The sequence below is a fragment of the Mustela nivalis genome (assembly GCF_964662115.1).
Source record: "Mustela nivalis genome assembly, chromosome: 11".
In the NCBI taxonomy this organism is placed as follows: domain Eukaryota; kingdom Metazoa; phylum Chordata; class Mammalia; order Carnivora; family Mustelidae; genus Mustela; species Mustela nivalis.
The window spans coordinates 48,710,093-48,733,840 of record NC_139030.1 but is presented as its reverse complement, the minus strand read 5'-3'; the positions used below and the strand labels follow the sequence as shown (position 1 = coordinate 48,733,840).

General features: G+C 40.7%; 1 protein-coding gene and 1 long non-coding RNA gene across 3 annotated transcripts in view; one reads left to right on the top strand and one right to left on the bottom strand.

Moving 5' to 3' along the window:
• The window catches only part of LOC309843632 (myosin-IIIb-like), a gene marked incomplete at its 3' end in the record, with an annotated part of 134,241 nt that overhangs the window by 35,705 nt on the left and 74,788 nt on the right, over positions 1-23,748 (top strand). The window contains exon 7 of one of the 2 annotated variants that reach the window (XM_082689222.1): positions 16,402-16,547. In XM_082689222.1, coding sequence (XP_082545348.1) covers positions 16,402-16,547 — 146 coding nt within the window. Of the gene's footprint in view, positions 1-16,401; positions 16,552-23,748 lie in introns of those variants that run through there. The other variant, XM_082689223.1, reaches the window with a different exon arrangement.
• Positions 1,341-15,171, bottom strand: LOC309843853. Its single transcript, XR_014300375.1, has 2 exons — positions 15,032-15,171; positions 1,341-2,111 (listed from the first exon to the last, which is right to left on the bottom strand). It is a non-coding gene; the product is annotated as an uncharacterized lncRNA (long non-coding RNA).

Here is a 23,748-nt window from a genome sequence, read left to right as displayed (position 1 = left end):
AAATTTATTATCTACCAGTTCTGGAAGCTAGAAGTCCAAAATCAGGGCATCAGCAGGGCGGTGCTGCCTCTGAAGCTTCCAAGATCCTTTTTCTCTTCTTCCTAGCTTCTCCTGGTTTGCTGGTGGTCTTTGACCTGTGGCTGCACAGCTCCAGTGTCTACACTCTCCCTCTGTGCCTCTGCCTTAACAGGGCTGTCTTATCATAAGGACGTCCATCATATTGGATTAGTTGCCCACCATGCTCCAGTATAACTTTACCTTAACTCAACTAATTATATCTGTAGCAACCCTATTTCCAAATAAGTTTTCATTCTGAGGTTCCGGGGGTTAGCACTTCAACATTTTTTTTGGGGGTGGGGGGGAGGATACAACTCAACCCATAACAACCCTCCAAATACTTAATACTCCTCCTCTCTAGTAAATAATTCAAGTTTCCAAGGTAATCAGACAGTCATTTGGAATCTACAGGTCTGCATGTTAGAGGAGCTAGCTTAGAGAGCCCAGCTTTGGCTGTTTGTACACACACACTCTTGCTCTCACACACACACACACACACACCATTCTCTCACAGCCTCAGGTGTTTAAGGCAAACACAGTTCTTTCTGGATGTACTAAGCATAGCAGATTGCCTTCCTACCTGGGTACCCAGCACCTTCAGAATTTTGTTCTGTCCTACCTGATCTCTAGCCGAGCATTTTTAATTATCTCCTAAGATATGTGACACAGGTTACCTCCCTCAAACCTCTGTTTACGTTGAGCTCTGGTCTCCTGCCTCTTACTTTAGCCTATGTCTTAGATATTTATATTAGCCATGTTTATTGTTTCTTTTCTCCTCTACTGTCTCCTGAGAGCCAATTTCATTTTTTAAAATTTTATTAACATAAAATGTATTATTTGCTTCAGGGGTACAGGTCTGTGAATCCTCAGTTTTATACAATTCACAGCACTCACCATAGTACATATCCTCCCCAATGTCCATAACCCAGCCACATAATTTCTCTCCCCCACACCCCCAGCAACAATCAGTTTTTTTTCCTGAGATTAAGAGTCTCTTATGCTTTGCCTCCCTCCCCACTCCCATCTTGTTTCATGTTTTTCCCTCCTTTTCTCCCATGAACCCCCACCCTGCCTCTCAAATTCCTCATATCAGAGAGATCATATGATAATTTTCTTTCTCGGATTGACTTATTTAGCTTAGCATAATACCCTCTAGTTACATCCATGTCGTTGCAAATGGCAAGATTTCATTTTTTGATAGCTGCATATTATTCCATTGTGTGTGTGTGTGTATATATATATATATATATATATATATATATATATATATGCGCCACATCTCCTTTTTTTTTTTTTTAAAGATTTTATTTATTTGACAGAGAGAGATCACAAGTGGGCAGAGAGGCAAGCAGAGAGAGAGAGAGAGGAGGAAGCAGGCTCCCTGCGGAGCAGAGAGCCTGATGTGGAACTTGATCCCAGGACCCCGAGATCGTGACCTGAGCTGAAGGCAGAGGCTTAACCCACTGAGCCACCCAGGCACCCCTATATGCCACATCTTCTTTATCCATTCATCTGTTGATGGACATCTAGGTTCTTTCCATAGTTTGGCTATTGTGGACATTGCTGCTATAAGCATTCAGGTGCATGTGCCCCTTCGGATCACTACATTTGTATCTTTAGGGTAATTACCCAGTAGTGCACTTGCTGGGTCATAGCTCTATTTTCAACTTTTTGAGGAACCTCCATGCTGTTTTCCAGAGTGGTTGCACCAGCTTGCATTCCCACCAACAGTGTAGAAGGGAGGGTTCCCCTTTCTGCACATCCTTGCCAGCATCTGTTGTTTCCTGACTTGTTCATTTTAGCCATTCTGACTGGTGTAAGGTAGTATCTCATTGTAGTTTTGATTTGTATTTCCCTGATGCCGAGTGATATGGAACACTTTTTCATGTGTCTGTTGGCCATCTGGATGTCTTCTTTGCAGAAATGTCTGTTCATGTCCTCTGGCCATTTCTTGATTGGATTATTTGTTCTTTGGGTGTTGAGTTTGGTAAGTTCTTTATAGATTTTGTAGATTTTAGATAGTGGCCCTTTATCTGATACTGACAGCCATTTTCCTATAATAAAAGGCATAATAATATCTCATATTTCTGTATAACTTTTACAAATATTTTTTTAAGTGCTCACAACTATCTGTGAGGTTGCCAGTTAGACATGAGTATGTGACTTTATAAATAAGGAATACAAGGTTCTGGCAGGCTAAGTGCCTAGGGATACTGAGTGTTAGGGGTAGGTCGGTAATGGTGACTAGGATCTATATTTTGTGACCCACTGAACTAGAAGATTTCCAATACAACCCATGTCCACTGTCAGTATTGGTATTGCTCTGCTAGTATTTGCATCAGATTCATGCCTCATAATATCCTGGTCTATAGCAAAATGGGATATAAGCCTACTTTATGGATATTGACGGTGATGATGGGGGTTGGAGAAATTGATCCTTCATCTTCCCTTCCCACTGTCACATGTAGCAAAGAATTAAACTGAATGTTTGTAAGTGACTGAAACTCAAGAAAAAAGATCAAAGTATCATTATTATTGGGGACATTTGTAGACTATGTTAGAATAATGCCTTGGTGTTAACTGATATGCATGTGTGTGGCCATGCTGATTGGTAAATTATTGAAATACTTCCATTCTGGATGGTAAATGGCTGGCATCCAGAGTCCCTTGAATTCTCCTTGGCCACCAGAGGTGCCTATCTCTTTCCTTTGAACACCCCAGATCTTCTAATGGTTCAGCCACTGTAGGTCGTATCTGTCAAGTAAGGGACCTCAAGGACCAGCTCCAGTGCCATGAGCCAGCTGGGTGTCAGATAGTTTAAATATTGTACCTGCTAAGCAATGTATGATGGGCAGGGGACTTTCACTTGCTGAGGGTGCATTAATGTATCAGGAACTAGCTTAGGGATGCTTAATACATGATTTCACTTCAACAGCTCTCTCTAGTAGATGTTATTTTCTCCATTTTACCACTGAGGAACGTGAGGCTCAAAGAAGTCATGCCCAAATCCACATACCTAGTAAGTCCTGAACTGCTTGGCCTTACAGACAGCATGGAATGCAAGTCCCATTTGACAGATGAATAAACTAAGGCAGAGAGAGGCTATTCTCTGTGCCAGTTCAGAGCAGTCTTTGTCCCAGAATTCAGGTTTCCCAACCCACTAGCCCTGTACTCTTTCACTTTAGTGTGTTCACAAAGTGTGTTCAGTGTGGAGAATGTGTGCTGAGATAGCTCATACAACAAAGACGCACAGAGATGTAGTGGAATAGTATTCTGAAACTGGAGCATGAGACCATCGTTTTAAAAAGACACACACACATGAAGGACCTATCACCAGTAATTTATAGTTGACTACACTTTACAGTCCCACCAGTGAGAGAAGTAGCCCATATATTAAGGATCCAGTTTACTTGGCATCTTCCTAAAACAACTAAAGATCTGTTTCTGTATTAGAAAGCAGACTTGTGGATAAAGTCTTTGCTTTATTTATTTGCTTCTTTTCAGAAAAATATTTTTTTTTTTGTTTTTACTTCCATCTGCTCGTTGTTGCAAACAAGAGCTAATCAGCTGAGCAGAGAAACAGATGTGCTATGACGGCTCCAAAACTGGGTCTCTGCCTGAAAAAGGGTCTTGACAGGGGACGGTTGCCATAACAACAAGCTGACACCAATGCAGAAATATCACAGGCTTTTTGTACCACTCTTGCCTTCATTAATTATGCTTTTCCTAGCTAAATGATACGATAATGTGATTTCCTTTAGTACTGCCAGGACTAGAGATGACAAACGAGATATTTTGTGTTGAAGGGCTCAGAAAGCCATAAAAACACTATAGAACTGAAATAGTATTGTCATTATTAGCATTTCGCTTCCTAAGCTCTAGTTAATGGATTTGGTCCCCAAATAAGAGTTAGCATTTATTGAGTGCTTACTATATACCAGGTATTAAGTGCATTACTTTTTATTTTTGTTAGAAAATGATTTTTTATTATTTACTTATTTTTTTTATTGAAGTGTAATTGATACACAATGTTACTTTAATTTCAGGAGTACAATATAGTAATTCAGCAACTCTGTTATGCTATCCTCACCATAAGTGTAACTATCATCTGTCACTATAAAATGCTACTAAAATACCATTGACTGTATATTCCCTGTGCTGTACCTTTCATCCCCATGCCTTATTCATTCCATAGCTGGGAAGCCTGTACCTCCCATTCCCCTTTACTTATTCTGCTCATCACGCCATCCCTCTCCCCTCTGTCAACCACCAGTTTGTTGTCTGTATTTATGGTGTTCTTTCTGCTTTGTTTGTTCTTTTGTTTTGTGTTTTAGATTCCATGTGTAAGTGAAATCATATGGTATTTGTCTTTCTCTCTCTTAGCATAATGCCCCGTAGGTCCATCTGTGTTGTCACAATCTCTCATTCTTTTTTATGGCTATGTGATATTCCATTGTATATAAAGACCACATTCTTCTTTATCCATTCACCTATTGAAGGACGCTTGTATTGCTTTGTATCTTGGCTATTGTAAATAATGCTGTAGTAAACATAGGGGTGCAGACATTTTTTGGGCACTAAGTGCTTTATATGAATGAATTCTTTTATAATCCTCACAATAACTCCATAATTTCAGTGCTATTACTAGTCCAGTGGTTTGGATTAAGTAAGTCACAGAAAGACTCTTCTTGTCCTTGGACAAGGTATTATGATGTCACCAGGTTTTGAACCCAGCTATTTAGCTCCAGAGTCCTTAACCACTATACTAGCGTAAACCGTTTGTGACCACCAGTGTACGAGATAAGATTTAAACATTGTCAGTTTTATAATTACTTTAGATAAGAATGATCCTTCCTAATATGTTGAGGAAAATGTAATAATTCAACATGATGCTAGAAGCCAATGTGATTAATCCCCAAGGGAAGGATCTGAAAAAACAAAATGACAAAGTTCTTCAGAAGAGAATTTAGGAGATTTGGATTTTAGTTTTAGTCCTGCCACTCATTTTTAGAAAGCGATTGTGGCTTAGTTATTTTAATATGGCTTCAGTTTGGGGAGAAAAGTTAAGAGCACACATTTTGGAGTCAGACCTGGGAGCAGATTGTAGATCCTGCTTACCCACCTAACCGTGGACCTTAGGCAAGTTCCTGAATATTTGTGATTAGTAAGGTGGGGAGAAGTTAAAGAGGTAAAATGAGAAGGAAAAAAAAAAAAACATCTTCAAAGGACAAAATCAAATGATGCACTGAACATGTTTTGTGCAGTCCCTGGCATAGTAAGTATTTTTTAAAATGGTGGTGTGTATTGTCTGAACCTGGCCCTCCCTAACTTGGTCTCATCTGTAAGAAGAAGAGATTGGCTTGGGTAGTTTCTGCCTCCAAGCTCTCTTCTGTTTCTCAGAGAAGATTTACAGGTTTTTGGGAGAAAAACTTCTTCTAGCTCACATATTCCATGGCTCTGGTGTTCCTCTGATGATGAAGGCAGGATCTCTCTAAGCTCTCAGTATGGGAGAAGTGGCATAAATGGTGAGAACATCAGAGTCCATTTTTACCTGACTTTTTTTAAATGACTGGGGATTATTGGGATCCCATGTGCCAGCCCTATCTCTGAAAGAAATGCAGGGCTTGTTTTCTCAGGAGATTCAAGTGAGGGGTTTAGCACCCAGATCACTGACTGGAAGACTTGGGTGTCTTCCCTTAAGATATTCATTCCTGAGATTCTGTACCCATTTGTCTTCCCTGATTTCCTCCAGACTCTTATGTCAGCTTCTAAGAAATAGTGGGATTCCTTTCCTTCTTGTTCTGGGCTGACCCTACCTGCATTCCCACAGTGGTTCTGCCTTGAAGGGCTCTGAAGCACAATCCAGGTACTTGGGGCTCTGGTGGGTGAAGGGCCCAGGGTAAGGGTAAAATAATTGAGTGCAGCCCCAGCCTTTAACCTCAGCTTCAGCAAGAGGTCCTCTCTCAGCTGGAGCTCTGCAGGGAAGTTGAGTCATGTGTCATATGTTAGTGCAGAGGTGGGGGGCTGGCCCTGGAGGTGGTGGTGACATGTTGTCACCCTCCTCGGTGGGTCTAAATATAGAACTCCATCTGAGGCTTCAGCTCCCAGATGTGCAGAAGCATGTGAGGGCCAGAGCAGAGGCCTTTTATCTCCTCTCCTCCCGCCATCCCACACTCAGTGATGAGCAAGTAGTATCAAAATAAGGGCCTCTGTGAATAATTGGAGCTTTCAAGGCTGTCCTCCCACCCCTCCCTGGGAAGGTGAGAAGGGCCGAACTGTTCCCACAGCGGCAAAAGTACTTGCTGATGGAATGTCAGACCTGGCCTTGGTTCTTCCAGAGCTCTGAGTCCCAAATTACCTGGTGGCTACCCTTCCATCAGGGCCTCCACTGCCCTACCCAGGGCCCAGGGCCCAGGGGTTCAGTCCCATGAAAGGGAATTCATGCCTAGGCCAAACCTTGCATTTGGTCTTTTGCCTGATGGTCACTGAGAAAGCAAAGGGAGGAGGGTATTCAGCCTCAGGAAAGGGGTGGGGGTGAGGCAGGAGCCTTGGGGTGGGGGTGAGGCAGGAGCAGGTGTGGTGTGGGGAGACTAGTATTTGTAGTGTTCTATTACGTCCCAGGTTTTTTCCACACCTTCTTTAGTTTTAGAAGGTTAAAGGAAATGACTCCCTGGTAGGAATGTATGACATTACCAAGGGCATCCTGGTTTGCATGGTGACATCAGCCTGTGAGAGGACAGAATCCGGAGACAACTTGCAAATAAAGGGGTATGCCTATGTTGGAGCATTCAGATATTTTATTTGATTTGCTTCCTTTCCATTTCTGCAGTTCTGTTATAGTGGAGAAAATCTCTACCCCCCCATTAGTTTCTTTTCTTTCTTTCTTTCTTTTTCTTTTTTTTTTTTTTTTTAAGATTTTATTCATTTACTCGACACAGAGAGAGAGACCACAAGTAGGGGGAGAGGCAGGCAGAGAGAGAGGGGGAAGCAGTCTCCCTGCTGATCAGAGAGCTCGATGTGGGGCTCGATCTCAGGACCCTGAGATCATGACCTGAGCCAAAGGCAAAGGCTTAATTAACCCACTGAGCAACCCAGGTGCCCCAGATCCCTATTAGTTTCTTATTGTGGGCTCATGCTTCAATTCTATTACCTACTAGCTGTGTGACTTTGGGCACGTTTCTTAACCTTTCTGAATCTGTTTCTTCATTGGGGTAATAAAACCTGACCTAACAAGCTGTAAAATGCCCTGAATTGTAGAACTGCTATTCATTCTTTCCTTAACTGAACCCTGGTAGAAATGGAACATTAGCTGGCAAAGGGCAGGGGCAGCAAGGAAGTGAGAGGCAGCAGTAAATCCATCTGCTTAAAGTGGAGGGTGTGCTTACATGCTCCCAGGTATGGAAGTTACTGTGGCTATGGTTTATGGTACATGAAATCTCTTTGGCAATGACCTAATGTTCCCTGTTTGATAAGAATTCCCAGGAGAGGGGCGCCTGGGTGGCTCAGTGGGTTAAGCCGCTGCCTTCGGCTCAGGTCATGATCTCAGGGTCCTGGGATCGAGTCCCGCATCGGGCTCTCTGCTCAGCAGGGAGCCTGCTTCCCTCTCTCTCTGCCTGCCTCTCTGACTACTTGTGATTTCTCTCTGTCAAATAAATAAATGGCATCTTAAAAAAAAAAAAAAAAAGAATTCCCAGGAGATGCCTCTCAGGAGGGAAGTGGGGGGACCATGGATCTTGCTCCTGGTATGGCCACAAACCAGCTGTGTAACTCTGGACAAAATCTAGATCCTAAGATCCCTTCTAGCATCCATTTCTGGTAGGGAAAGCTGCTGCAACGGGGGAGGACAGTGGGATTATACTGGGTTTCCAAGCAAATGTGTTCATTTAGAGCCTTTTTTTTTTTTTTAATTAAACAACAGATATTTATTTCTCACAGTTCTAGAGGCTGGAAGTCCAAGATCAGCATGTCTGCAGATTCAGTATCTGGTGGGGCCTGCTAGGTTCCTGGTTCATAGATACCATCTCCTCACTGTGTCCTTATATGGATTCAGAACATTTTGCATACTAAGGGTGCATAGAACAATATGGGCACACTAATTTACCTTTCACAAAGGAGTTCTGTGAATTTTGGTCCTGAGATGGATATGGGGCTTATCACATAAATAAGAATAAATGACACATTCCTGGGGCTTTGGGGAATTTAAGTGCAAAGTCAGCCTGGCCTCAAATCCAAAACCAGTTCACCTCTAACCTCTACTACCATGGTGGGAAATTGGTATTGCGCAGGCATTAATTTGAACCTTGTTTTATTTCTCTAAAGGCAAAGTTGAATGTTAGCAATCCTGAGAAAAGTCTTGTAAACATTATATTTTAATTCGAGACCTTTCTGATTTTCATAAGGATAGTTTAAAAATAATTTAAATTATTTTTGGCAGTTTATCAATATATAAAATATAGTTTCAATTCTAGCCTTGAGTTTTATGAAAGAACCCCCACCAAAAGAAAACCCAACCAATCCTATCAATTTCAGATCTTAATCCACATCCCCTTTACAAAAAAAAAAAAAATCAAGCAAATCTCAAATGTATCCTTCCTTGAAGTTATATTTCATCAAAAGGAAGAGACTTCATATGTTTATTCAGTATCTCAGCTTCTAACACTTTAAGATGTTTGTATGTAAATCTGGTGAATAATATTTGCCATTGAAATATTTTTAACTGAAATTTCCAATTCAAGAAAAGTTCTGTTTCAGAAATGTTTAGGATCAATAACATATACCGATTATGCTACATAAATTGCAAAAGCAAAATGAGGAATCCTATTTGCCCGTGCACCTCTCAGCCCATCTTATTTGGCAGTGTGTTGACTGCATTTTTGGGTTCAAGGTCGGCCAAGGATTAATAGCTCAAGGTCTATTTGCCTTGCCGATTTTAGAGCTGAATTTAGCTCTTGAAATAACAGCATTTTGCCTGCGTACTTGAGTGAAATTTTAATCTTGAGCTTTGATTACAATTTTGTATCACACCATCAATTCTAGTAAGGTAAGAAATCAGAACATATAAGGCAAACCTAACTGCATTTTTAATGACATTTAAAAATATTAGTGGGAAAATGCGAGTGTCCGAGTGACATCTATTATTTTTTAAGTTTGATGAGCTGTTTTTTATGAGTAAAAAATATTTTTCCTTATATTAGATGGTGCTCCTATAATACTACTTGCTTGAAAGTATTGGTTAAAGTCACATTATTGAAAGAGATTTCAGTCCAACAGCTCTTTGATATATAATTTGATAAATGGTTTAAGTTAAATATCTTGTCAGAGAAATCTAGGTTTTCTGAATGCAGGAGCTCATATGTTACTGTCTTTTATCCCCTTTACATCTAATCTAATACAGGTGTTTTTCTTAGATAATGAAGACCTTGAGATGAGGAGAGACTGTTTTGTTCCCTCAGGTTCCTATAGCCCAAGTCTTTTTGCAAGAGATAGAAAGTGGATTTTAATTCTATCTTCAGAGCTTTATCAGCAAGCCCTACTCTTGGTTGAGGCTGAAATGAGACTATAATCATGGAGCATTTCATGGGATCGTGATGGCCTAAGGAAGTGAAAGTACTACCTGTAGCCTTGTGCTTACATAGAAAGGGTTATTGTTGGAAAGGGAATTTGTTTAATTCTTCTTGTGTTAATCTCATGGGAACCTGGTTTCATGACCAAGATACTACCTTTAACCTGCCAACTTATTGATGAAAAATCCCAATAGCCAACAAATACTCTAGAGGAATGAAAGATGTCCTTGAAAATTAAGGCAAACTTTTCAGTACTTATTTAGGTTTTCAAGACAAAAAAGAGACAATATTTGCTTTTTGTTGTAGAAAGAATTCATGTTCCCTCTAGACACTTTAGAAAATGCAAAAAGGGTTAAATAAGTAAATAAGTATTACGCATACATCAGTGACACAGTGATATCTCTAATTAATTTTGATACCATAGAAAAAGCTGGGTAACCAGCATTTTCATAATCAGTACATCAAAACAAGGCCCAGAGAAAGCAGTTGCTTGGTTTGCATGGGAAGAAGAGGTGCAAGGAGTTGAGGTAATTTGCCAATGTAATCTAGTAAGGGATTGGGAAAACCAAGATGAAAGTGCCTGGCTCTGGATTTTCTTTCACCAGCCAAAGGTACAAATTTTTCTACAATCCAAGAGCAACTAAGAGTTGTTTTTTCTCTTCCATTCCCCTGGTAACTGAGGAAAGGGTCACCTATCCTCAACAGAAATCTACTGACCATGCCCATTGGTGGACCAGGAGATGATATTTGTCAAAGCAGTTGTGTTATCAAGTTGTGGGTGCTGTTTTAGCCCTGAACTTCTTTGGGAGAAGGGAGAAGGTCCTCCCTCTGTGGGGTGGGAAGGAATGACAAGGGACATTTAGAGGGTCTGGAACTTTGGAATACATTAACCTGAAGAAGGCTAAAGAGAACTGCCCTAACAAAGATGTTTGACTGCTAGCCTTTGCTCTAAAGACTGGTAGAGCTAAACTGTTAGTGAAAACTGATTTCTTGTTCTCATGTTCTTCTAGAAAGAGAAGTTTTTGGCAGCCAAGGAAGTAATGACTGACATTTGGGAGGCTCAAGCCCATTTCAGTAGCTATTCAGTAGCCCATTTCAATAGCTATTGCCATTGAGCACTGTGGCTGCTAACGCATAGATATTGTTAGTAATCCAAGCGTAAGTGCTTTTCCTCATCTTAAAATAAGCATCAGTGTAGTCTAAGGGTACCAGAAAAGCCATAAGTTCACATTTCAAGGTAGGAACATACTCCATTAACCGGCATCCAAACCATTGTTCTGATGTTGAAGCTCATCTTTCCTAACAGGCATTATCATAGCAACCAGCATCTTTTCATAGACTTTAAGACCTTTTACAAAATATTGACAATGAAGTCTTTAAGGTTCCAGCCTTCTGGCTCACACTCCAGAATAACCTGTTTGCTCTAGCTAATTTGCATGGAGAGGTTAACCTCTGTTTGAGATCAACCCCAAAATCACTTATTTAGAAAGCATAAAGCTGTAAGAGTATATGAGCTGGAAGGGATAGCAGAGATCATTCCTTCCCACCTTTCTCTTTTATAGATAGAAAGTGAGAGCCCTATAACTCAAGAAGCCTCAGCTCAGAGTTTTCAAGGGACTTGCTCAAAGGCACTCAGCTAGTAAATAATGGAGTCCAGACTTTCTGAATTGCATTCAGATTCCAGTCTGAAGATTTTTCAACACAGCTTCCCTGAAGTATGCCACAAATTGATGTGGACAGAAAGGAAAGAAAGATAAGACATAATCCTTACTGTGGGTTACTTCTGTTCACTTAAGGGGTAGCTTTACTGAGATCATCAAGGCTCTGGCCCCTTTAAAACATAAAAAAAATGATGAGGTTAATAATGTAGATTAGCACCAAGTGGTTAAAACTATTTATTAAAACTCAGAAACAGGGGTACCTGGGTGGCTCAGTGGGTTAAGCCTCTGCCTTTGGCTCAGGTCATGATCTCAGGGTCCTAGGATCGAGCCCTGCATTGGGCTCTCTGCTCAGCAGGGAGCCTGCTTCCCCATCTCTCTTTCTCTCTGCTTGCTTCTATGCCTACTTGTGATCTCTCTGTCAAATCAATAAATAAAATCTTAAAAAAATAATAAAACTCAGAAACCATATAAACACTGATATGCCAGAGACTTGGGTTTTTAAAGGCAGCTATGCAGAATTATGTAAATTTATGTACCTCTGAAACTTCTCAAGAGTCAGAGAGTTAATATTTTATTTTATTATTATGATTTTAAAGATTTCATTTATTTATTTGACAGAGAGAGAGAGAGAAAACAAGTAGAGGGAGCAGTAGGCAGAGGGAGAGGGAAAAGCAGATTCCCTGCTGAGCAGGGAGCCTGATTGGGATTTGATCTGAGGATCAGGATCATGACCTGAGCCGAAGGCAGATGCTTAATTGACTGAGCCATCCAGGCACCTCAAAAGGAGAATATTTTAATCTTGGAGTCATTAGGCCACTAGCAAGTACTGTACTAGGACTCTGTCTCTGTTTTGAATCATTTAATGCTATGCTCTTAGCCTTTGCTGGGTACACTAAACATTTGTAACTGTTCATATACATTGTCTCATGGGACACTGCAGAAGGCACATCCTCTTCACATCAACCTCCAACATGCTATGGGACTTTAAAATCAACTTTGGAGAATCCATACTTTATAAAATTGACATTTATTAGCAGGTTTCTATTCACAACACTGGATTAAGATAGACACACAAATTTGTTAAAGTTTATGATAAACAACCTGGTATCTGCTTCTGGTACTTATAACTGTATTAAAACTACAAATTTTGAGGAGTTTTGTTGGCAACTAACAATAGGAGGATTTACATCTATAGAGTTCTGAGATGTAAGATATATTTACTGTAACATAAAACTTCATGTAGTCACTGAAAACATGTATTTTATCATTACCCTTTAGTATATAGTCTGCTTCTGATCTTAAGAGAATTTCGGTTTTCTCACTGCATTTATGTGGAAAAAAGTGAGTTCCCAAGAGTGCAAGCTATTTTTCTATATCCGGTGAGGGGTAGAACTCAGACCCAATTTGAACTTGTCATACTGCCTGCCAAAATGACTTCTCTTCCCGACATCCCTGACGGCACCATCATTCTCCTGATCACCCAGGATCAAGATGTCAGTCTTTCTGGATGTGTCCCTTTCCCTAACCTCCCATATTAAATCCCTCTCCAAGGGAAGACCAATCCTGCAGGTCTTCTCTTGAGCTCTTTCTTATACCTATTCCGTCCTCCCTATTCCACTGCCACCAACATCATTTATACTCTTATGATTGAAGCAAAGACTTGAGGTCAAGGAATGTATGTGTACACTTGCCTTGGGCACATCTCCTCCTTGGGGTGGTGGTAGTGAAGTGAGGTGGAGAGATACAAGAGAATGAGGTGTTTGGGGTCCTGGGCCTGAGTCCATGCCATCTCACTCTGTTTCTCTCTACCCCTCATGTTAAACATGACTTACAGAACCTGGGAAACTTGGTCTCAGCACAGTATACTTATTTGCTGTTGCCAGTGTCCTTTTCTTAGGAGAGTAGCAGAACATCTGATTCAGAGAGCTCTTTGAAAGGTTGCCTTCTCCTTTGGGCAAGGGAACCAAAGACCAATTGACCATCTAAGCATTCTTAACTCAGCTTTATTTTACCTAGAAATAAGGAGAATACTGTGCTGAGGAGAATGGGGTTACTTCTCCTTAAGAAATGGTTGTAGATTTTGGTGTTGGATAGAGAAGGAATCCAGGTCCAAGATGTGCTGACCCCAGCTGTGGTGCATCCTCTTAGGGTGTGTCTATGAATCCCACATGTAGCTTACATAAGGGGTCTTTTACTTCTGTGAAAGATTGCTCCTGAAAGAGACTCCTTCCAAGGAGATGGGAGTTTAAGTGACAAAAATCTCAAGAAACCTGGTTAATTTATTCAAAATATGAGTGCAGCAGCTGATAATTCAGCCATTCTTTGAACATAAACTTTATTGTGTAGAACACTTATCATATTATAATGTTTTGTTTACTTGTCTCTTCTCTTCCTGGATTCAAATTCTGGCTGTGACAAAGACTAGCTGTGGGCCATGGGTAAGCTATTTAACTGTGCTATGCTTTAATCTCCACACCTATGCAAAGTGAGGATAGCACCTACCTCACAGAAGATTATGAAGATTAAATTGTGAATTTAAATTCACAATGTGGAATTAAATTGTGAATATTACATGTGTGAACTTAGCTTTCCCTCTCTAGGACCTGGTACCATGCCTGACTCATGGGTACTCAGTAATTATCTGTGAATTATTTTAGTAGCAAAATTTTCTGTAAACCTCTTTGGAAGGCTGATCTTAAAGAATTTCTTTGTTGAATTATAAACTAAGTTTCGGGAGGAGAATTTGGCCAAAAGATACTATTAGTCAGACAGAACCGAAGATAAGATCTGTCTGTAAAGAGAAGTTGAGACCAGATAAATATTTTGAATATTTTATGACTGCACTTGTGAAGCATTAGGATATCTCCATTCTCACATTTGGATGGGTTCTTGGACTTGTCTTCTGTGTCACATCTAAGATGGCTGGAAGTTGATTTGAATTTCCTCCCATAAAGTGTGGGCTTTGGGCACTAGACACTTTTTGTTGTCTTACTTCCCCAGGCATGGTCTCCCTCTAATATCCCAAGCATTTGGAGCTCGTGTCCTTTATTGGACATGCTAGTTCATATTGTCTTAGGACATTTAGAGTGGACATGGTTTGTCATTTACTTATAGGTTCACTTTAAATTTTAGTTGGATGTAGCTTTTGCTGGAGAAGGACAGTCTTATTTTTCTTTCCCTCTTAGGAACATGTAAGAATGGTGAGCTGTTTGCTGATTGATAGGTCTAAAATTATGTTTGTTCCACATGTTTAGAAATGTCATTTCTGAAAGGGAAGGTGGTGAATAGCCTTCTCTGGAGATCTTTAAAAATAGCAGTGTTTCTCACCTGATTGGGATATGGAAGGGAGGTTTGGGGAGACTGCGAAATGGCTTCTGCTTCTGAAGTTGGAGTTATTTGAACTTTAGTTTGAATGCACACTTAGAAATCACATTTTAAAATGGCAGAATATTCTATGGCAGTTAGTCTATTCAGAAGAGAGGGCTGGGTTCAGGCCAGGGATGCAAGAACATGAAAAGAGCTACTTCGGTTCAGAAACCAGAAGAGAAGCGTAGAGGGCAATGATAAAAGCAAAAGCACCAGGTCTCAGGTGAGACGGTAGGCATTATTTGGCATTGCAAGGCCAATTAAATGGGTCTGACTAAGAAGAGATATAATAGTTTTCTGTCACTACCATTGTAATATTGCACATGTGAGGCTTAAAACAACACATGTTTGTTCTTCAGGTCATTAGTCAGGTATAAGACTCACCCTGCTAAAATTAACTTCTCCATCCGAAGTCTCACCGACATCTCAGACTTAACAGGTCCGCAGCAGAGCTCCTGCCTTTTAACCTGAAGCTGCTTCTCCTCCTGTCTTCCCCATCTCATCAAATACCAGTTCTATTCTGGAACTGCTCATGTCAAAAACTGTGGACTCGTCTTCAACTCCTCTTTCTCATGAGCCCCAGTCAGCAAATCTAGTTTGCTCTGCCTTCAAAATTATGTAATCAGTCTGATTATTTCTCACTGTCTGTAGTTTGGATTCTTGTGGTAGCATTTTAAATTGGTTTTGCTTCCTCTACTCCTGTCCCATTTTAATGTATCCTCAGCATAACAGCCACAGAGATCTGCTAACGTGAAAGCAGAATCTGTCACTCTGTTCTTCAGAGCTGGTTGGCTCATCTTACTCAGAATCAAAGCCAAATACCTTCCAGGGGCCTAACAGGGCAGGCAGGCCTGTCACTCTGGCCCCACAGGGCTCTTCAGTGATGTCACTTGTCTGCCACATAGGCCATTTAGAGCAGTACAAAATTTCCTACCTGCCTGTAGCCAAGGGTCATCCTTGGTTGAGGAGATAGACTTGGGGTCAAATAGGGACACCTGGTTCTTCAACATTTTCTGGTCTACCCCAGCTTTCTTCCAGTCCCACTGTGACAGCCCCAAGTCTCAGTGGAGGGGCTTTTCCTGTCTAACTCAAAAGGTTGATAGAAAGAGGTTTCCTCACAGGGTTCCATGCTCCCCAAACCAGGGACAAGCCCAGGGACATTTCTGGTTCTGCTGCTCTTGTACACAGTCAGCCCAGTAACAGATACAGCTGGTGCTACTGAACTACAAACCAGTTGCTGGGGTTTGTGGAAAGGGCAGGTATTCTTAGAGAAAAGGGATGGAAGGGAGTGGTTCCTATTTTATGTTAACGACATCAGTCTTCCAGTCTTCCAAACATCTTTCTGCTCAATTGGCCACACTCCTGGAGATTTTGTGCAGGAAACAAGCATCTTTGCAAACAACTGTTCCTTGCTGTTAATTCAGCAGCTGGTAATAAGGTGAAGGCAGACAAAGACTTTCCTTAAGGGATGTCAGAGCAGGCTCAGCGAGGTATGAACCATGCCTCCTCTTGCACTGTGCTTGCTAGAGGGCTCAATGCATGCTTATTGTATTGAAATATTTTATAAAGTTAATGAACATCGAGCTGACAAATCAGGCACATACAAATAACATCTAGATGACACATCCCTTGCTATCACTGGGATTCAATATCAGAATAACCAAAAGAACTAAGAGGGGGCTAGGATAGTCCATGGGTCTTTTAGGACATCGGAGGTGGCAGTGGGGTTGATGTGTTTTGCTTTTGTCTGATAGGTCATTGCTTGTGAGCAGCAGTATGACTCTTCCTATGACGCTCGGTGTGACGTCTGGTCCTTGGGGATCACAGCTATTGAACTGGGGGATGGAGACCCTCCCCTCTTTGACATGCATCCTGTGAAAACGCTTTTTAAGATTCCAAGGTAGGACACAAGATGGCGCTCTTGGCTCATTAGTTCTTTGTGAAAGAGGCTGGTTAAGAGGAATAATAAATAGTGAACAATTTCTGGCCAAACCAGAGAAAGCCTGATTATAAAATGTATTTCTTTTCTGGGAAAACAGGGGGAGTGGAGGAGGAAAGAGGATGGATGCTCCTGAAAGACAGCATATCCCAAGAAAATAGGACGTGTTGTAACCATTACATATATTTTCAGTACTTTGATTTTTCTGAAATACTCCTTTATTGTGTTTTGCACCAGAGGACTAAAATGCAATTTTGGATTAAGTAATGTGTTTACATACTAGGGTTTTCTTTTTAATTATATAATCACATCTGGTCATTTTGTTTGTTTGACTCTTTCTCAAATATTCAGGAAAATTTGGGGATGAAAAAGTGAGTATTATATTTTCATATCTACTCAGAGCAGCACTAAAAAAATATCAGAAAAGTAAATCAGTTAAAAGACCTTCTCTCCATCCCGATTTCCATCTCAATGGGACACTGTGCTGAAAGAGGTCCATTTGGAGGGCATTTAAATGCTAGTATATTTTCTATTGTATGTATTCATAAGAGGTTTGTGCAAGAGGTTTGGTTGTTTGTTTTTCATCGGAATCGGGCTGCTGTTTGGCTGCTTAAGCTTCTGGTTACCGAAAAAGAAGCAATCAGGGAGCTCTTTCCTGGCTGGGTTGCAGATTAAGAGATTTATACTCTCTGAAAACATTTCTCTCTCAGAGGAAGACTCTGGGTGGGCTCACTACTTTAACAATGCAAGTGTTAACCTTTCCTTATCTGTACAATCACACAGCCTTTAAAAATTTTGCCTGATTGCAATTTGCATTTCTGATTAGGTCTATTTATATGCAGATGAGGCTCTGTTGCGTTCATCATCATAATGTTATCGTTTTATACCTAATCCAGATGTGAACAGCCACCCACCATTATTCCAAAAATGATTCCACCCAACTCAGGGTTGGTCTTTTTGCCTTTTCCAAAGTACAAAAACAAGTCCAGGCAATTACTAGAACAGACAAAGCAACTGATTTTTAAAATTAATGGTCTGGTGATCATTCAAAACGATGTAAGAATGCAGGACCAAAACCAGTATTGTATGCAGTACTATGTCAGAAAATGAGAAATGGTGTCTGGGATGATTTGTATATGTGCTTTGATTTTTACAAATCATTTACTTTTCACAGTTTATTTACTGAGACCACATAATCTCCCAAAGAGCAGAATTAAGTTGTGGCTTCTGATTAGCAAGATAGTACTTTTGATAAGAGATCATCTATTTGGGTATATTTTTTTCTTTCTGTTTTTTAACATGTGTTTGTGTACAGACTACCTGTTCAAAAATTTCATAGGGTGGTAAATGTGAGGCAGCTTAGAAGGGCTATGTGAGTGTGTGTGTGTGCACGCACATGCGTGTGCATGTTTAAATAGACTTTGTCTCCATTGACTCCTCTGAGCTTGCTTCTGTGCAGCCAGATCTCTGGTCCCTAGTAATCTCTGCATCCCACTTCTTCCATCTTGGGAGAAACTTCCAGATCTGAAGCACAAATAACCAAGCCCCCACTGCCTGCTTCCAGACAGGGTGAACCCCAGGAACAAGACAATTGCTAGAAAAAGATCTCAGGGGCAACAAGGATTCTTATCCAAACATAGCTTGAAACTTTGTTTTTCTCCTCCTAAAGTAACCTCCTGCCCTTTTACAACATCTCTTGGTTCCTGCCCAAGTGATGAATCAGATTGAACTAGGTAATGTCAACAGTAATCAGTCAGCAGATCCTTACTGCGATTATATGTGCTGAACACTTGCCATTGTCCCAACCTTAACAGTCAACTTGACATTCCCTGGGCAGGAAGGATAGAGGTGTTTTGTGTGTGTGTGTGTGTGTGTGTGTGTGTGTGTGTGTTTTAAATGTAGCATAATTACATACACTGCATAGCTTTTTATACTCATGAAGTTATTTACTTAAAAATTACCCTAATAATTAGAATCATGCAGTCCTCTTACAAAGTATTGTGAATTGACAAAGTGCCTGTGTGTGTGTGCACTATTTTAATTTTGAGTGCTAAAAATGTACATTTCCTCAGAAAATCTCTCTGATAGAGGGGAAAAATTAAGCATTTACGTATTTTAAATAGGCACCCAGATTTACCTGTGTGCTTCATGGGGTTCTCTCTCTGTCTCTCTCTCTTTCTCATTCTCTCAGCATTTTCTTCCCTGATGGAGAAAAGAAAATGGCAAATAACGACAAAAATCCTTTGAATCCGTTTGGCTTCTAATTTTTTTTCCTCTTTGGTTATGAGTGTTCTAGGTATTCTGGAATTCCCTTCAGTTAAGCAGTGAGGTCCATTTCAGAGTATTCTGGAATCCAGAACACTGTATGTGGCTTCTTGGCACTGTATGTGTCTTTCCTCACCCTGCCTCTTCCCTTTATAACCTTCTTTACCAGTAATAAACTGAGTAAATTACTAAAATAAGGGAAGATAGGAAACCCTTTACTGAGTAAGGGAAGACCTGACTTTCACAAGTTACAAAGGACTTAGGAATTAATGAAGTGTTGCTTGCATGTGAGGGGAGAGCCTCAGATGTCAACAAAGCAGATAATTACATAGGTTCCCTGGACACTGTCAGGAACTATGAAGCGAGACCTGCCTGGATGTGGTTGACTTGCCTGCACCCAGGTCTCCTTGCTCTTCCCTTCTCTGCCTCCATTTCTTTTGGAGCACCTTCCCCTTTCTTTTGACCTTCACGTTAGAAGATGACACATGGAGTAATCGTGACCTGTCTTTGAAATACTGCGTGACTCACTGTCTTTATCGCATGGCAAACACAGAGAAATTATCTGCTGTTATGACAGCACCCGCTATTTGCTGAACCTGTCAGTGTGTGTCATCTTGTCTAATGCCTTTGCTCCAAAAAAAGTCACTGCTCTCTGACAGTTGCTGCTCTGTCTGCTGTTATTTTTCTCTAGGAGTTAGAGGAGAGGCAAAGAATGAAAACCATTTCTCTGGGCATCCGTGGATTTGACACCATCTCTCTGATGACTCTCCTGAGGACTCCTTTAAAATTTCAAAGGCTTAGAAGGATCTTGCAGATGACCTGGACATTTTTTTTAAAAATTTTTAATTAACATATAATGTATTACTTGCCCCAGGGGTACAGGTCTGTGAATCATCAGGTTTACACACTTCACATCACTCACCATAGCACATACCTTCCCCAATGTCCATAACCCAACTACCTTCTCTCTACCCCTCCTCCCCGCCCCCCAACCTTCAGTTTGTTTTGTGATATTAAGAGTCTTTTATGTGTTGTCTCCCTCCAGATCCCATCTTGTTTCATTTGTTCTTTTCCTACTCCCCAAACCCCCCATGTTCCCTATCAACTTCCTCATATCAGGGAGATCATATGATAGTTGTCTTTCTCTGATTGACTTATTTTGCTAAGCATAATACCCTCTAGTTCCAGACCTGGATGTATTTTTCTCTTAAAAGGAGATCTGTTTCATAGGTGTGATTGCAACAACCCATAGAGTTGGGAAAGGATCTTTATCTCAACATATACACTTATGTTGTCCTCTTGGCAATCAGATAGCTTTCCTTAGCTTGGAATCTTTGGTTAATGACTTCTTTGACCTCCATAGATGGGAGTCAGAAAGGTAGTGCGAGTGTATTTATTGGACACCATCTAAGAGCCCTATTGCTTGCCCATTTATTTGGGGCCAGATAGAGACTGATTCTGTCCACTGTCTTACCACACATCAAGTACTTCCACTTCATTCCTTGTGGAAAAATGCAGAATGTTTTCAGGGTTCCTAACCAAATGTGTTTGGCTGGGAGTAGATGGGACAGAATGGCCTGAACATTCCAGTCTCTGAAGCCAGTGATTTTCCCTTCCTAAAGAGAAGTTTCCCTACAGTATGCTGAAAAAAGAACCTCATGATAATTACCAGCTCATGTTTGGGCTTGTTTTCATTGCCAAACTTAGGTTGTTCCAAACTGTACCCAAACTGTACATTATTTCCCTAAGACTGCACAACAAACTGTCACAAATTTGGTGGTTTAAAACAATACAAATGTATTCTGTCACAGTTCTAGAGACAAGAAGTCAAAATCAAAATGATGGCTGAGCCATGCTCCTTCTGAAGGCTCTAGAGGAGAATTCTTCCTTGCCCCTTCCAAGTTCAGATTACTTCTGGTATTCTTTAATTTGTGGCAGCAGAATCTCAATCTCTGCCTCCATTTTCATGTGGCTTTCTTCTCTGTATCTTGATGACTTCTTGTCTGTCATGTCCTAGAAAAATACTTGTTACTGGTTTAGGAAAACCCATCCTAATCCAGAATGATCTCCTCTCAAGACCCTTGTCTTAATTACATCTACAAAGATTTTTATCTCAAATGAAGACACATTCTCAGGCTCCAACTGGACAGTCTTCTGGGAGCCACAGTTCAGCCCACTATACCATCAACTTTCATGTTTTCTAAATTCCCTGAGAAACTAATTTGGGGTAGAATCTAGGTAGCGAGCTAAGTGATGGTGGAAAAATAGTAATAGCTTAGATTGTGGCTAGCGTGGTGCTATGTGTTTCACAAATATAAATGCATCAATCCCTACAGTGACCTTGTGAGATAGAGACCATCATCACCCTTTTTTTTCTCGAGGAGAAAACTGGAAGCCCAGGGAGAAAGCCCCTGTTTACGCACCCAGGAGGAAAATGGTTTGAATCTGAGAACTTTGACTCTAAAGCCCACATGTTTTACAACTACAGCTGATCCTTGCACAGCAGTGGCACCAACCCTCTGCGGTTGAAAATCTGTATTTAATTTTTGAGTCTCCCAAAACAGAACTACTTATAGCCTACTATTGACTGGAAGCCTGACAGATAACTTAAACAGTCAGTTAAAACACATTTTGCATGTTATATGTATTATATACTGTATTCTTACAATAAATTAAGCAAGAGAAAATGCTATTAAGAAAATCATAAGGAAGAGAAAATACATTTATAGCACTGTACCATGTTTACTGGAAAAAAAAAAAACACCTACCTACTCAGTTCAAGTCCATGTTGTTTAAGGGTTAACTTGAACATTGAAAAGTTAAAGCCCCTCTTATGTTTATTCATCGATGAATTATGAGCAAAGCACTGAGGGGCCTGGAGTATACAGAAATAAACGGGACATCCTGGTCTTTAAGAAGCTGATAATCCAGCATCATTCTTCTTGCTCCCATTTTAAACTGCCACTATAAACCCAAGAGTTAGAATTTTATTGGCATCAATGATTGTGTCAGCCATGAAATTGAAGAACAGAAATCAAGAGTGTCATCACAGGTGAATGTAGGTCTTCCTTGGCTCATTGATTGATTTATGACCCGCAGTCCAAAGATCCCTTCCATCTCCAAACTCCCTTCTAAGTAACTGCTTTCTAGTTCCTAATTTGGAGTACTTAAGACAAGTGTTTGAACTAAAGAATTGAAGAATATATGTTATGTAAAAGCAGAGAGGCATTCCAGGTTATCACTGGTACCCAGAAGTTCCTGTCCCAACCTACCCTCCTTGGAAAACCTGCACCTGCCACATCAGGGCTACTTTGGTAGAGCCAGAATCTCCTCTCCCTTCACCTAACTCTCGTTTTTTTTGTTTTTGTTTTTGTTTTTTTTTTAATAGGAAAAGTTCACTTTGGTTCTTGGGTAAGTGGAAATCTGTTTCTGACATCCTCTCAAGCATTCTCTCATGGAAACTATTTTAAAGTTTAAGGAGTTTAACTTAAACTAGAGTTTAAATAGAAGGAGGCAATGTAACACCTAAAGTTCTCACTTTGAGTGCATTATTAGACCCTTGTGGCCATGTAGAGTTTTATGGTTGAGTCTGAGGACTTAGCCTATCCCTAGAACTTTACGCTTATGGGGAAAAAGGTGTCCAAGCTCTAAACTACCCATTCACAAAAGTGTTTTAGAACACAGTTTGCTGGGAATTTGGGGATGACTATGCCCTCTAACCTAGGACATCTCTAACTGTTCACTCTCAGTTAAGCTCTGGTTGAGTGTTTGAGTTGTAAGGCAGGGTTTGTCAGTTTTTCCTCAAGTGGAGCACAGTTTTACTGTTTTCTCCCCTATTCATTGTCAAAGGTGAAAAGGGAAGAAGTTAGACAGCAGAAAAAGAGAAACAAGGAGGAGAAATCAAGAAGGATACTCTTGGGGTTCCTGGATGATGTGGGTGGTGGGCTCAGAAGAGGTAAATTCTCAGTTGAAATATTTGTGACTTTAATTGAAAGGTTTCCTCAGGCACCCCAGTGCCTACAATTGACTCTTGTTCTGAAACAGAATCCTTGAGCTAAATTTTCATCAAATTTCATCTGGATTTCTGTCATTTTTTTTAAAGGTAAAGATTCTTTTTATTCTGACTTTACTAATTCACATGGCAAATTGTTCCTACGTGGGAAGCCTGCTCCTCAGCTGCGAGAGGATGCAGAGGCAGCAGGGAGCCCTGAGTCACCAGTAATTGTCTTACTATTACAGAATTGTCACAGGACATTTTCCCTTAGGGCTGTGAAATATAAGGAAAAGAAATTAAAACTAAACTATTGTTGTTGAAGTGTAATGAGTAAGGGGGGTGGGTGTTTAATGGCACAGTAAGGCTAGATTTGCCCCAGGGAATTTTGGTTTCTCTTCACCAACCGAGGTCACTTAGCTATTGGCCTTTTGAGCAATGAACCCTCACAATCTTGGCTTCCCTCCTAAAGCAAGAAGAGCTAGAAGAATTAGCATCATTTAGCATTTATTGAGCGCCTAACAGAAAATAAAGTTTTGAAATACTCCAGTGGAAAAAGCAGTAGTCTTTTATGAGTCTTCTTCTTTCTTTGGGAGATTTCTAGTCCCATTTTTAGTGGATTGTGGTCCCTATCCCTCAGGATGCCTTAAGCGTGCCCCTTCTCCCCCATTTCCTTGGGAACACAGTAGCTGGAGGCAGCTGGAAGAAATGCCCAAGAAGGCTTCTACTCTGTGGAACATGTTTCCAAACTCTTTTTTAATTTGAGTTGAGCAGCAGGGGCTGTTAGTTCCTGTGGAGGTGCAGCTTGCTGCCCCCCTGAATCCTGGCAGACAGGGAGAGTTCAGCTCTTCAAGGTTTCAAGGGGATCAGGTGGCAAAGCAGAAGCGTGCCTTCAGGGACTGCCAG